The 14,388-nt window shown below is 45.4% G+C and overlaps 1 protein-coding gene across 1 annotated transcript in view; it reads right to left on the bottom strand.

Annotated features, from left to right (window-relative positions):
* Positions 1–14,388, bottom strand: part of LOC307236675 (triple functional domain protein) — a gene marked incomplete at both ends in the record, with an annotated part of 73,198 nt that overhangs the window by 5,470 nt on the left and 53,340 nt on the right. The window contains 23 exons of the mRNA XM_080009158.1: positions 4–521; positions 1,096–1,323; positions 1,403–1,583; positions 1,808–1,999; positions 2,259–2,336; positions 2,429–2,479; positions 4,131–4,223; positions 4,305–4,394; positions 4,659–4,728; positions 4,816–4,919; positions 5,224–5,290; positions 5,419–5,567; positions 6,015–6,110; positions 8,809–8,979; positions 9,075–9,271; positions 10,084–10,191; positions 10,315–10,558; positions 10,661–10,760; positions 11,324–11,466; positions 11,821–11,850; positions 12,866–12,967; positions 13,660–13,850; positions 14,136–14,247. Of these exons, the coding sequence (XP_079865284.1) occupies positions 4–521; positions 1,096–1,323; positions 1,403–1,583; positions 1,808–1,999; positions 2,259–2,336; positions 2,429–2,479; positions 4,131–4,223; positions 4,305–4,394; positions 4,659–4,728; positions 4,816–4,919; positions 5,224–5,290; positions 5,419–5,567; positions 6,015–6,110; positions 8,809–8,979; positions 9,075–9,271; positions 10,084–10,191; positions 10,315–10,558; positions 10,661–10,760; positions 11,324–11,466; positions 11,821–11,850; positions 12,866–12,967; positions 13,660–13,850; positions 14,136–14,247 (3,315 nt within the window). The remainder of the gene's footprint in view (positions 1–3; positions 522–1,095; positions 1,324–1,402; positions 1,584–1,807; positions 2,000–2,258; positions 2,337–2,428; positions 2,480–4,130; positions 4,224–4,304; positions 4,395–4,658; positions 4,729–4,815; positions 4,920–5,223; positions 5,291–5,418; positions 5,568–6,014; positions 6,111–8,808; positions 8,980–9,074; positions 9,272–10,083; positions 10,192–10,314; positions 10,559–10,660; positions 10,761–11,323; positions 11,467–11,820; positions 11,851–12,865; positions 12,968–13,659; positions 13,851–14,135; positions 14,248–14,388) is intronic.

Here is a 14,388-nt window from a genome sequence, read left to right as displayed (position 1 = left end):
TACCCCGTTACTCTGGGTGGACTGGATGGACTGCTCGCTGGCCGAGGAGCAGGTGCTCATGCGGTCCGCCTCCTTGCTGTGCGTGGAGTGTCTGTGGCTCTGGGACTGACCCCCGGGTCCGGAGCCGCTCTGGGTCTGGTTCTGGACCTGCCGGCCCGGGGCCTCCCCAGCCTCCCCCGGGAAGGTGAAGGAGCCGGGACGGCTGGCTGGGGAGCCCGGCACGGAGCTCCACATTCCAGATCCGGACTTGTGTCCGGGGCTGGGAGGTGGAGCGGGGAGGACATCCTTGCCAAAGGCAGGGGTGGCCATGGGAGAGGCCATGGGGGAGACGGTTCCCGGGCGAGGTTTGGAAGCGGGGGTGGAGGGTAGGGGTCCCACTGTGGCGCGGGGAATGGGGGCCACAGTGCTAGCGGGCGTGAGGATCTGTACTTGGTCGTTCGGGGCCTGGACGGGACGCTTGCCCTGCGGGCTGCCCCCCGGTGGGAGGAAGGGTGTGGGAGGGAGGGGACGGGGGGAGGAACCTGGATCGCACAAGTGACCAAAATTCACAATCTCAGTCACATGTTTTGCGGGGACCCACCGTTTTCAAGGTAGAACATTTGGAGAAACAGATGCCTCAAATGAATAATTTGTCCCCTCAAATTATACATTTATTGACCCAAGCGAGTAATAAATGTCCTCAACTGAAATGTGTCCCTCAAATTACGAGAAGAAACTGATTTACTAATTCGCTCCCTTGTAATAATTATCGGTGACCTAAAATTTCCTAACTTTCTAAATACAAGACGAGCAAAGGCCAATTTCTCCCGAAGGTTTAACATTGCTAACACATTGAATGGAAATATTAAGCGCTTCTGCACAATATGAAGCAGAAGTTGCTACCACAACAGGAAAATACGAGGGAAGAGATAAATCATTTAGGGACATAAATTAGTAATTCTAGAGTATGGAGTGCAACAATTAGTAATTTGAGGGAACAGATTACTAATTTAAGGGAACAATTAATCAAAAATAAATCTCCTCTGACCCGGGGGGGGTGGTATGTCCCCTTTCACGCATTTCAAACAGATTCCACGCGATGTGGAGGATCCCTACCTGACATCTTGTTGGGGGCGTCTGACTCCGACCCCGGGTGGTGACGCAGGGGCTGGGGCAGGCGGGAGGGCTGCGGGATTCTAGAGGGTCGGCGAGAGCCCCCCTGAGGGCAGGCGGGGACGGAGCCACCCTGGGGGGCGGGGGCTACACCGACGCCTGGAACTTCCACGCCGGGCCCACCGCTCGCCCCCACGTGGTTCCTCTGGTACTCTATGGGGGACGTCAGAGCTGGAAGGGGTGATGCAGAGTGTGAGCCTCCGCAGCGGGCTCAGGCATAACCATGTGGTGTCAGAGTGTGTGCCATTACCATTGAGGAAGTTGCGCTGGCTCTCCAGGATCTGGTTGATCTGGAGGGTCCAGACCTGGCAGACCCCCGGGTGGGAAGAGTGGAGCACGAACCCCTCGGTGCACCCACTGGACGTCCGAGACGTCAGCAGGAACTTGCAGGGGTCGCCCTCCACATTCTCTTCCAGCTCCAAAGAGCTCATCTGGAGAAAAGACAACATGAGGGAATGAGAGAGAACAGTAATATCGAGCGAGACCAGCAAGAAAAGCACCTCGCTTTTAAGTTCTGTTTTTGGAATACACGTCAGACTGTTTACTGAGAAGCTGACAGCAATTCTCATTGTATATATTGTCAATGTATCGATATTAAATCAAATCATGACTGTTTGCATTGAAATCCAATCGACTGAACTACTACTATTCCTACATTGACACTGTGCTTGTAGAGGAAGCCGGGCATGGAGAACCCGCTCTTCTTGTCCAGTGGCTCGCTGAAGATCACCAGCTGCTCAAAAAGGAAGACCCTCCTCTCCTTCATCCGCTCCAGTTTGCTCCCCTCAGGGTCGGCCACCATGAAGGTGTCCTGGAGCAGCAGGCGGCCCTGGGCCACGATCTTCCCCTGAGCCGTGGAAACGAGAAGCAGAGCCAACGAGGTCAGATGTGGAGCGGCAGCAACAGAGTTTGGGGAAGCGTTGGTGTCGTACTTAATGTGTTTTGTAGAAAGTGTTTTTATACGACGCAACGCACTCTAAACAATCAAGTATGTGTGAGGGAACATATTGATACACTTGAGAATCTTAGACAATTATTTGTTTTGCCAAATACTGCGATCTCGAATCCGATGTTTTTTGAAGACATCTTGCGACTCCATTTCTTACATCAAATCCTTGCAGGCGGCCCACGTTCATCATATCATTGCACCTTTTCGGCACGATGCACATGACCTCCACCGCTTTCTGCCAAGGTCACAAAGAGAAAAGTTTGAGATTTTGGCCCAAATCTTTTTAAAAAGAGGGCTTTAGGGCAAGCTGTTCTCTGATATGCTTACCTCCAACTCCATAGACTCCAGGCCGCCCTTTTTGGAAGATTTCAGAAAATCCTGCAATAGAGAAAAAAGGTTCAAAGAAAAATATAATTCATTTCAATATGAATATAATGGATCAGTATAAGTATAGTCTGCCATGTATTTGGACTGGACCGGAAGGGAGTATAAGTACAAATAACAAGTGTGAAGTACTGCAGCCAAAGAGAAGAACTGGATGCCAAATGGCAGATGACTGAAAATGTGGAGTCTTATTACACAGTCTTCTAGAGATGCAGGTTTTCAGCAAAGACAAAGAGAAAAGGCTGTTGGCTTCCCCTGCCGGAGGGGAGGACACACGGCAGCACCATACAACACTAGGCCTGTCGCGATAATTACTATATCGACTTTTCGTACGATATATGGACATGACCTCAATCTTTTTCTGACTTTGATCATTTTTCTGACCTCGATAATTGCTTGTTGTGTCTACATGCGTGTTTCTTTACACGGCGGTGGAAAAACAACCGCTTTATTACAGTGTCGGGGAGCAAACTCTACCACTTCAAGTACGTGTGATAAAACCGAAACAGTACCTCGGCGAAAGAGAAATCTTCCAAAATCGCGATCTCCTCCTTACCTTTTGGAGTTTTATCTACACTAGGACCCACTGTGAACTCGCTGCCACTGTACAGGTGCTGCATTCAAGTCACGTGGGAATTTACAATCTAAACGACTTGCTGCTTTCTGCTGTTCGTGACATGAATCTGTTTTTTATATCCATAACTACTACTTTATTCGAAACTTATAGAAAAATATATTTGGAAATGTCTTTAAACAAAGGCGCCAGCTAAATGACATAAGGTAGCCGAAATGTTGTACGTTTCAAAGTTAATAAAAACACGTTATGGAAGGAACTATTTCACAATTCACAAATCCATATAATGTAAACCATTAAACCAATTTACAAGAGAATGTAACTGAAGCGAAGGAACAGAAATATAACGATGCTGAGACACGTCTTGCTGTAATTTCTGGTCACGCTGCTTCTTTCCTCTCGTCTGTTGTGTCGGTGTTTCACCGGAAGCCGGGCTCAAGCAGCGCGCACGCCCACACACGCACGCGCTCACACACACACACACACGCGCGCTAACACACACACGCGCTCACACACGCGCTCACACACACACGCGCTCACACACACACGCGCTCACACACACACGCGCTCACACACACACGCGCTCACACACACACGCGCTCACACACACACACACACACACACACACACACACACACACACACACACACACACACACACACACACACACACACACACACACACACACACACACACACACACACACACGAGAGCAAGAATCCATATTATTTATTGTCTGGTTGTGTGTTTTTATTTTATCAATGTTTTATTTATTTTGGATACTTAAATTTTTTTCACATTAGAATGTCTGAATATTCTTAAAAAGTTCTTTAAAAGTTGATTGCTATTTGAAAGTGTGGACTTGCATTACTATGCTATTATATTATCATTGGCAAAACATGGTCTTAAAATGACAATATTGTTTATCGCACTTATTTCTGGGGTAATATATCGTCCAACAAAATTAGTTATCGTAACAGGCCTATATAACACAATTTTGTTTTGAATGCAATGAATAACTGAAGACTTAGGAGACCCTCTAAGAGTGTATCTAAACTTGACTAGACCGACCTTGAGCAGGAGCTGGTACTTCATGATCCTCTGGACGGGCTTGATAAGGAGGTCAGCGATCTGCCGTCGGTGGCCGAGACGCTGCTTCAGGTCCTGCGGGGGGCACCGGGGGGGAGGGGTTAGAGGACACCAGCCAGAGCAGGACCAGCGGAGTCTGAACGGGGAGGGCCATACCTCAAAGTACGTGTCGATGTACTCCGACACGATGTGCTCCGACTTGGGCTTGTTCTGGCAGTACACCACATACATGTTGAGCCTCCGCTCCTGTTGTGTCACATATGCAAAAAAAGGTTACATCTGGCAATAATTCTTTGAGCAAATTCATATAGTCATTTTAAGGTTTATTAAAATTATAATAAATGTATTTATTATTTAACTATAATAAATATAATAAATAATAAATTAAAAGTTAATTATAATAAAAATGTAATTAAATGTTGTCAAGGTTTTTTTGCTTTTATTCTATTACTTTATTATTATTATTATTGCATATTGTTTTATGTGGTTACCTCAGGGGGTCTGAGTTACCTGTTTGACGAAGAGCGGCCCGAGTCTGTCAGGATCCTCCAAACACTTCTCTAACTCGCCCAGGAAGAAACTGATGCAGGCAGAGAGAGAGCAATGAGGCATCAGTGAAATGCCACGGAGGAAAAAATCCAACACTGTGTGTGTGTGTGTTGCCTACTCTTTGTGCCAGTCGTAGATCTGATGGATGTTGCCGAAGACGATCTTGTCTTTGCCCTTCATGTCGTCTGGGACTCCTTCCTCCTTCATCCTGCTCATGTAGCCCTGTGGACCAAGCACATTTAGGCATTTGGCTCAGGTATTTTCCCCAGAGTACACATGAATTTCTAAAATGTTTCACCCCACAACGAATAAAAAATAACATCACAAAGTGTCTTCAAAATCGGTATCGTTAGAGCTACTTGTATTAATACTTGATGCCGGCAAGTGGCCAAAAGAGACAAATCGCTACAAATCGCTGCTTCTCTAGTTTAAAAAGTTTTCAAACCAAAAGTTTTAATTGCAGAAAAAGTCAAATAAAAATCATACATGCAAAGAACATAACAATAACATGTCGACGCTGACTCACCTCCACCAGGAGGCCGAGGTCTTTGACGTACTCCCTCTCCGTCTCCACCAGCTCCAGCAGAATGTTACTACAGCAACACAAAAACAGCACGGGGCCACGTCAATAGAACAGGGAAACAAAATAGATGTTTAAAAAAAAAAAACACATTAAAGGAGAGAAGAGCGTGAGAGCTTGACAAGGGAGGGCGGGGCGTACTGTCTCTTCTTGAGGCTGCCGCTCTTGCGTTCGTCCACCTCGTCGATGGGGGAGGAGGAGGAGAGCAGGGAGTTGTCGGAGGGGTTGAAGGAGGGAGAGCTGCTGTCCCCCTGCTCCACGGACAGAGAGCTCGGCCTGTCCTCCAGAGCCTGAGGAGGAGAGACGAAGAAGAAACAGACCGTGACCAGCTCCAACCTTGGCAGCAATAATAATAAAAAAACAAAAAAACTTAAACTTGTCTGGTTGTTTGTGCTGGTGTCCAAGGAAAATTCTAACCGAATTTGTTGTCTTTCATCTGACATTCTCAACCGTCTGGGCACACGTGGTCAAGGGACATTCCTAAGATTGATATTTTATATTTTGTTTATAATTAAAATGTACTGAAAAAGGTTTGAAATAAATCAAAATTTCTATATACGCAACCTGAGGAGAAAGAGTGTTATTTAGCTTATGGACCTAGATGCGAATTGTAACTATAAAAGTAGCGATGCGCGATCCAAAACAATAATAAAGGAAAATTAAAAAGAAAATACGAAGAACGCTGCCAAATTGGCCAAAGAAAAAAGGCCGAAAGCCTTCCGCAGCTGTTGTCCTACCATCTTGCTTTTGACCAGCTCCTCAATGGCGCTCACCAACTCGGCCGCGCTGGGAGTCTCTGAGCTGGACGGACGGACAGACAGACGAGAAGAGGTCTGGACACAGTGAAGAAACAAGGGAGAGAGACACGTTAGAACCCTGCGCTCCACACGGTGTTTTCTTTTGTTAAGGGGATGAACGCAGCTTCCCTTTTCCAACATTAGTGTCCGGTCTCACAGGACGTAGCGTGAAGACTGCTCCGTACTACTCCATGATACACCCAAAAGAAATGGTCAAATACTCAACATTTAAAACTAAATGAACCTTAAAAGAGTCACAAGGGGCTTTTTTAAATGACGGCGGTTCAGGTTGCGACTTCTTTTGACATGATTGGTCATATGTGCCTTTAACTGACTTACATTTAATTCAGTTAATATTTTAGCATAATGTCCATGTAGTGCAATAGCTTGACGTAAGTTGATTTCTTGGCAGGGCTGCCATGTAATGGCTAGAAGTGTCAATCTGTTTCTTTTAAGCTAAACTTTAGAAAAATATTTATATTATTACAGTAGCAGATTAAGTTAGAGTGTTTAAAATTTAAGTTAAGAGTGTTTAGAATTTTTGCCATTTGGATCGCTTGACATCACAGAAAATGTGTCGCTCAGTAGGATGCCAAGATCTTTATCAAAAATGTGGTTGGAATTCAAAGCAGTGAGTGTTTAAAGTGCGAGAAAGATTTGCAGAGATGCATCTCGCCAATGAAATCCCGATGCCAGGGGTTAAGTCTTCCGACAAAGTGAGAAAAAAAAAAAAAAGTTAATGAAATTTTAAAAATTTTCAATGAAAAGGCCAAAACCCATGAGGGTGGAGGTGGAGGGGCGAACTGTTAAAAAGTCATGAAAAAAAGGCTAAAGTGTCCAACAGGGGGCGGGGTGGTGAAGGATGTCTGAAATAATGACTCAAAAAACAAAAAAAACATCTTCTTCTTTTAAGTGAGGATGAATGCCATTTTAACCCCCCCCCCCCCCCCCCCCCAAAAAAAAAAAAAAAAAAAAGGTAAAAAATAAAAATAAAAAGATGTGAACGGAGAGAATGAAAGAGGTGTATTTCAGGAGACTCTCACCCTTGCTGTGCTGCGCTTCGAGACTTTTCCCCCCAAATTGGGTTTTCTGGGTGGGGGGCCTGTGTGCCCTTCTAGCCGCGCCAGGGTTTTGATGCCAATTGCTCGCATGGGGTAATGAGATCGACGCACAGAGGGTAGGGGGGTGAGGGTGGAGGACGGGTGGGGGTGTGAGGGGTACGCACGGATGAAGAGGGAGGGGCTAAGTGCGGGAGGTAGCATCTCGTGGGGGGAGAAAAAGGGTCGTTGAGGGAGTCTGGCTGGTTGAGGGGATCTGACCGGCCGGCTTCCATAACCTCCAGAATCCAGAAAAAAAACAGGAAGTGGAAGAACGCACCACACAAGATGTCCAACTTCTCTTTGTGTTTTTTTTTTTTTTTTGTTGTTTTTCTTAAATCATGCAATTACCGATTCCAAGGGCTGTGAAAGGCTGAAAATGCAAAATCTCCAAAGAACTACAAAAAAGTAAAAGAAAAGGGAGGAGGAAGTTGCTGACTGAAAATACTGAGGAAATAAACGCAAAATCCATTCATCAGGGGGGAGATTTTGAAAAACTGGATAGAAGAAAGGACACAGAGAGACAAGTGGAGTTGAGTCTAGAACAGTCCCGAATGACTGAGTTCAAGATTTGATTCGAGTGCCCCTAGTTATGACCAAAAATCGGCTTTGAAAATCAGCGACGGAAGCTGACGAGCACCGAGAGAGAAGTGGGGGAATTTGAGGGCTGGCGGGGGAGGGGGGAGGGCGGCGGGGGGCGGGCAACAAAAAAAAAAAGAAAGTATTGAAGTCATGAAAGAAGTGACCGAGGGGGGTAAAAACAGAGGGACGGAGAGTGGGACCATTTCAGATGGAGAGGTATGGAAACTGAGACAAAGCAAAGACAGGACATAAATCAAGGTAATGCTACAGCGTGAAAACAAACAGCGAAACGATACAACCAGAAAACAAAAAGAACAAAACAATAAAAACAAAAGAAGAGAAACAGAAATTAGTGTCAGAGGAGCCTTTTGCTCGAAGGAAGGGGGGAGAAGGTGACTTGGGTTAACCTCAAGTATTTCAGAAAGAACAGAGGAGAGACTTTACTACCAGACCCTGAGAAATGTCCTTTTAGGCAAGAGAGGGACGCTACGAAGGATTGAATTAGTAAGAAGTAAAAGTAGTTGCTTTTAATGAGAATTAAGAGTTTGATGTTTGCCAACCCGCTCTGTGGGGTTCAAACTACTTTCACATGCATCACTTCATGGAATATAACTTGCATTTAGTCATGCAGTGTTGACTATGATCATCATTCGGTCACCCGGCGGTCGAATCTAAGGGAACATGATACATACCAGTGATCTGAATTCGTTCCAAGTGATTTACTTTTTTTGGAAGTGAATGGCTCTGGCTCATTTTCCATGCTAACATGGTTGGATGGGTCCGAGGTTGATCAAAGGGACCTCCTGATTGGATACCGTTGTGATATTTAGCTGCCGATTTTATATTAGTTGCGATTCTTGAGTATTGCAATTTAATGTCACAACCTCCTATTTGGAGAGGCCTAATGGTTCTTCTGATGACCAAACTCAAATCTTAGATATTCTGTCCCCAAAACATATCATCTGAGAAATCTATCGCCCCAATCATTCTCCAAACCCCCATCCCTAACACACCCCCCTGCCTGTCACCCTCGTCTTTCCTGCCCGCACTCCTACCTTGTCATCCTGGGAGTCGGGCTGCAGCAGGCTGTGCTGCTGGATGGCCATGGGCGGGGGCAGTGGCACCGAGTCGGGCCCCTCCTCGCCCTCCTCCTCGCCGCAGCTCTGCATACCCGATGAGCTGGACTTGGACAGGGTGCCGCTGGACAGGCCCTCGTTACGCACCCTCTGAAAACACACACAGCAAGTTGGAACTCGGGAATTCATGGGTCTTTTCTGAACAGAGGTCAACCGAGGCTCGAAGACGTCAAATCGTCGGCCACCTCCTCGGCTGTCTCGTCCTGGGGCGTGGCGGCGCTGTCGTCGGAGTCCTTTTGGGAGCCCAGTGTGCCGGCCTCGCCGCTCTTCCTCACCTCACGGCTCTTCTTGTGCTTGTGCGCCAGTTTCTTGACGTGGCCGTCCGCCTTGCCGCTGCTCAGCCTCCTCACAGGGCTGGTCAGCCACTTGCGCAGGGTGTTACCTGCGGCCGAGGAAAATGATAAGGAAACAGAAAAAAACACCAACAAAACAAGCTTAAACACTTCAGCTGATTGCAGGAAGGGACTGCCACCCAGCGGTGCATAGTAGTACTGCAGGCAATCAGTCACATTGACAATGATAATGATCGAATGGAAAGGTCGATATTGAAGGCAATGTTAATAGACTTTTGTGAATACAATATTTTCTGAGTAATGCCGAGTTCAGACTACATGGGGGGGGGGAGAGCAGCAACCAGAAAGGCACCACATACCTATTTTACCTTTCTTCTCTAGGTTTTTAACATATTTCTTATTTAAATTACACTTTTATTCGTGCAGGGTATCGCGTCAATTCAGGCGTCGCTTCTCGGGTGCGTTTTCGTGACAAAACATGATTTGGAAACCTGACAAGACTCGTCTGGATTCCTCCCGGTGAAAGATCCTGTAATGTCAGTCATGCAGTGGGAAACCACAAGACTGCAGGATTCCCCATCGCAAGACAGAAAGTTGTGTAGTGTGAACAGTACGATCTGAGGACTTTGAAAGTCGTGCAGTGTGTCCATGGCATTAACTTGCAGACAAGAGGTTTTACATTTGGAAATCATTTGCAATAAAAAGGTCTAATATTCGAATTATCACATAATAACTGGTGAAGAGGTTTGAACAATTCACCTTACGTCTTATAGACTGATAAACTGTACTCAAAGTACAGTAGAGTAAGTAGAGTAAATAGAAAAATAATGTATAAAAGTCAAATATATTAAGATTGTCTGCTTGCATATTGTTCAAATGCAAAGAGACGGGAAGAGTGTACCTGGCCGTTTGGGCCCGGGTGAGGTGTGGGAGTGGAGGCCGTGACCCGGTTGGAGAGTGGCCGACGATCCCGGCATGATGGAGTCATTACTGCACACCAACAGAGTGTCTGAGAAAACAGAGGGAAGAAAGGGCAAAAGATGCCACAGTTAAAAAGCTTCATAAATACACCGTTTATCCTTCATGCATTTCTCATCAGATATCACCTCCGACCTCTCCTCCAGCCTCCTACCTTTGTGGTTGAAGATGCCCTCCATCTCCATGGACGACCTGGAGTGGGCGATGCAGAGCATGGCGCAGGGCACCAGGCCCTCGTGGGCCGGCGAGCGGTCCGTGGTGCGGACCAGGCACCAGTCGGGCTTGTCGTGGCAGCGCTCCAGCACCTCCACCGTCTGGCCGCGCCGCACCGTCAGCTCGTTGCTGTTGCCCGCCATGAAGTCGTGGATTACCACGGTCAGCTCGCAGCCGCCGGAGAGCTGGGAAGCGTGCGGCAGATTAACGAAAAACTGGCCCCAGGTAACGTATCCCATCTCAAAACTTCATCAGTTCAAAATGCCTCCTTGTTTCAGTGCGCTCACCTTGTCGCTGTCTAGTGTGTTCTGGGAGGTGCGTGAGGCCAGAGAGATGGTGTCCGGTTGGCTGCTGCCTTCACCCTGACTGTCAAGGTCCTCTCCATCCCTGCAGGGGAATTGCAAATTAACTATGCACACAGTAGAGCTGTCCAATAAGTCAATAATATTGTCTTCACTGGTCTGCTATTGTAGGAACAGTTGTAACACATTATGCTGTCATTTAAATAAGAGACAATGAAGATATGATCTAAAAGTTCTTATGATGAAGGGATCTTATGATTAAATATTTTAACTAGCAGACTTAACATTACAAGTACGTGTTTTTTTAACATGGGATTTTAAATATATTAGCAAATATTTACATTGATCTATATTGTGCAAAATGCCCTCTGATTATTGTGATCACTCTTTAAAAGTGTGTATGTATATTGGATTCATCTTTAATGCTGTGTCCCCACAAATGTGTACAGTAGGTGTGTATATAAAACTGTCCCCACAACATGAGCAGGGTGTGTGCACATGAGAATATATGTCTCCATAACATGGTGAGTACATAAGACTACGTCCCCATAACTTGTGTGTGTGTGTGTGTGTGTGTGTGTATATAAGACTATATATCCCCACAACATGGGTAGTTTGTAGTGTGTGTGTGTGTGTGTGTGTGTTTACCTGCGGCCCTTGTGGTGCTTGGTGGTGGTTGTCTTGGGGATGTGGATGGGCTCCTTGAGCGCCCCCCGCAGGTGGATGGTACGCTCCTGAATCACCTCCCGAATGTGCTTGATCCAGTCCTGCTTGTTCTCGATGTTGGACGCCTGCCCGGGGGAGCAACAAGAAAGGAGCAGGGCTCAGGTTTGTCAAGGGTCAGCTGATTATGTCATTTAAGTCTATGAATATGTCTCTGAATCGTCTGAAGTCTGAAGTTCCCCCTTCCGCACACCTGTTCTCTTATCTAAAATGTATTGAGGAAGGAAAAAAGGAGAACCTAGATGGCTGAAAGATAATATTGACCATGAATAGAAGGCACTATTAAGACTAGTTTTTACTCTAGATATAAGATATAAGATAGAAGTTGCTGTATAAGATGAGAGATGATGGAGTAGAGGAACTTCAGACTGGGTGACATTTTAACTGAGGGCTGTATTGGTTGGGGGTTAGTGAGTACTCACCATGGCTCCATGTTTGCATCCCTGACTTAGCTTTGGTTAAAATACAAAATAGAAGAGTTTTTACTTGTTTGGTTTAGAATGTTTACTTTTTTATTTATTTTTTTATTTACAGGACATTGTTTTATGGAGACAATAAAAAAAAATGGTTGAACACGGTAGACATACAACACTGATAAGTTTGGGTCAGTTGCCCAATCAAATGTACAGTGCATTGGAAATGGTGTGTGTGTATATGTGTGTGTGTGTGTGTGTGTTAGTAATGAAAAATAATCCATTGGCGAATGCACGCAGCACATCTGCTTCTCAGCGGTTAGTTTGGTTGTGGACACAAAGTGGAATAATGCGGTGTGTTAAACGTGTTTGGATTTTGCAACATGCTTTTCCAACATCCGACACCAACACTGACCTCTGTCTGATGCAGGAAATAAAAATGATGAGCTTAATCTCGGAAGCGGCATTTTCCCTGCATTCCATTACGATTTTCTTTTAAAATCTGTAACTAAAGATGAGTGTGTGTGTAGGTTGGGGGGGGGGGCGTTCGAGAGCTCAGGTCAGTGTCGGTCGGGTTGGTGGAAGCATGTTAACCCACAGAGAGAATCAGAGATACAAACATCGACAAATAGAGAGCGAGAGGGAAGAATCAGCCCCAGATACACACACACACACACACACACACACACACACACACACACACACACACACACACACACACACACACACACACACACACACACACACACACACACACACACACACACACACACACACACACACACACACACACACACAAGCAGATGCATCTGCATTGGCAGAGACTAAACTAACAGAAAAACAAATCAACAAACAGGCTGTCGCAGAAAGAGAGGCAGGACAGAGAGAAGGAGGAGAAGAGCACGGAGGAACTCGCATCTACAAAAAGCTGAGATTGTCCATCTTGAAGCCATCTCATGCATTTAAACACAGCAGAAGAGTCTAGGAAGAGTGCTGAGACAGAGGAAAATGATTTCAGAAGAAAAGAGAGAGACCGATAGAGGGCAAGTCCTACCTTGAGCACAATCTTGTTGTCGGAGGTCGGGGTGCGACCCACCCAGAGAGCAAACTTACAGGGGTCACCCTCCACGTGCTCCGTCACCCCCAACTCTGACGTCTGGATGGGGTGAGACGGAAAAAGGAAAAGGCTTAGAAAACTGCATTGCTTATTATCAATGGAGCCTTAAAAGGAGGGTTCATTCTGGCATTACAAAATTAAATTCAAGGACTTTCATGTACCTATTTTTTGGGCGCAAAACAAATATAATCAATTTCAATGTGATTTTTTTATTAATTAAAATGGAACATAATCTTTATTTCATTGTCTATTTTTCATATATATATATATATATATATATATTATACTGTATGTATATATATTATTAATCTCATTGTGATCTTTTATAGTGTCTATTTGTGTCTATAAGTGTCTATTGTCAACCATGTTGGATTAAATGTACATTTCCCTGGCATAATCTATGTTGCTAAAGTGATTCTGGAATTTTTTGTATACTATGCTATGATTTGAATACTGAACACCTATTTATTTGTAACAAAAAGAAAACCCAGTTAAGAGTTGGGTCTTATTCATATATTGTGTATATTATGTATTATCATATGTATATTAATCATATCACAATATCACACATTTTAAAACCCAAGCGAAAAAAAACCCAGTTGAGCTTCATAAAATCAAACTAAATTGCAAATTACATCACTGAAAATCTAGCTTTTAAAATAAAACTGCCTATAATATAATTTATTTCTTGTCTTCTTAGCAGCAATAAACCACACAAAAAAATGACTTACAAACAGCTTGCTCTTGTAGATGTACTTGCTCCTGCCATTGGAGTCCTTCACCTCCTTGCTGAAGACCAACGACATCTCGAAGAGGAAGAGGTGGCGCTCCCGGCCCTTGCGGATCAGAGTCTTGGGGTCCCAGACCTGGAAGGAGTCCTGAAGGATCAGCTCTCCTTGGGACTCTATGTTCTCGTCGAAGCCTGAGAGAAGGGGATCGTAGATGACGGAAATGAAGGCCTTGAGGAATCAGAGATCTACCCAGGGCAGGCTTAAACGTTTGGCCCATTGGACCGCATTGAAGCACAGTAAGAGGCTGCAGGTTTCTCAGTGATAAAGCGTTCAGTGAGGTTGTGCTATGAACAATTCTGAAGGATGGGAACCAATTTGGTTGGTGAAACTGAAGATAAATGGGAAAAAATGGCCGACCGATCAGTTGAATGTGCATGGGTATTTCGGTGTGAGTGTTTATTGCGTGTGGCTCTCACCCTCCAGCATGGAGAGGTGCATGGCATCATTGGCTCTCTTGGGAACGCTGAGCATCACCTCCAGGCCGTCCTTGATCTCTCCCTTTCCTTCCTCACAGCACGTCAACAGCTCCTACACACACACACACACACACACACACACACACACACACACACACACACACACACACACACACACACACACACACACACACACACACACACACACACACACACACACACACACACACAGTGAAGATGGGAACCATGGAGA

The sequence above is a fragment of the Zeus faber genome (genome assembly GCF_960531495.2).
Source record: "Zeus faber genome assembly, chromosome: 1".
Lineage (NCBI taxonomy): Eukaryota > Metazoa > Chordata > Actinopteri > Zeiformes > Zeidae > Zeus > Zeus faber.
Note: the sequence above shows the minus strand (reverse complement) of the source record. Positions and strands in the feature narration are given on the sequence as shown.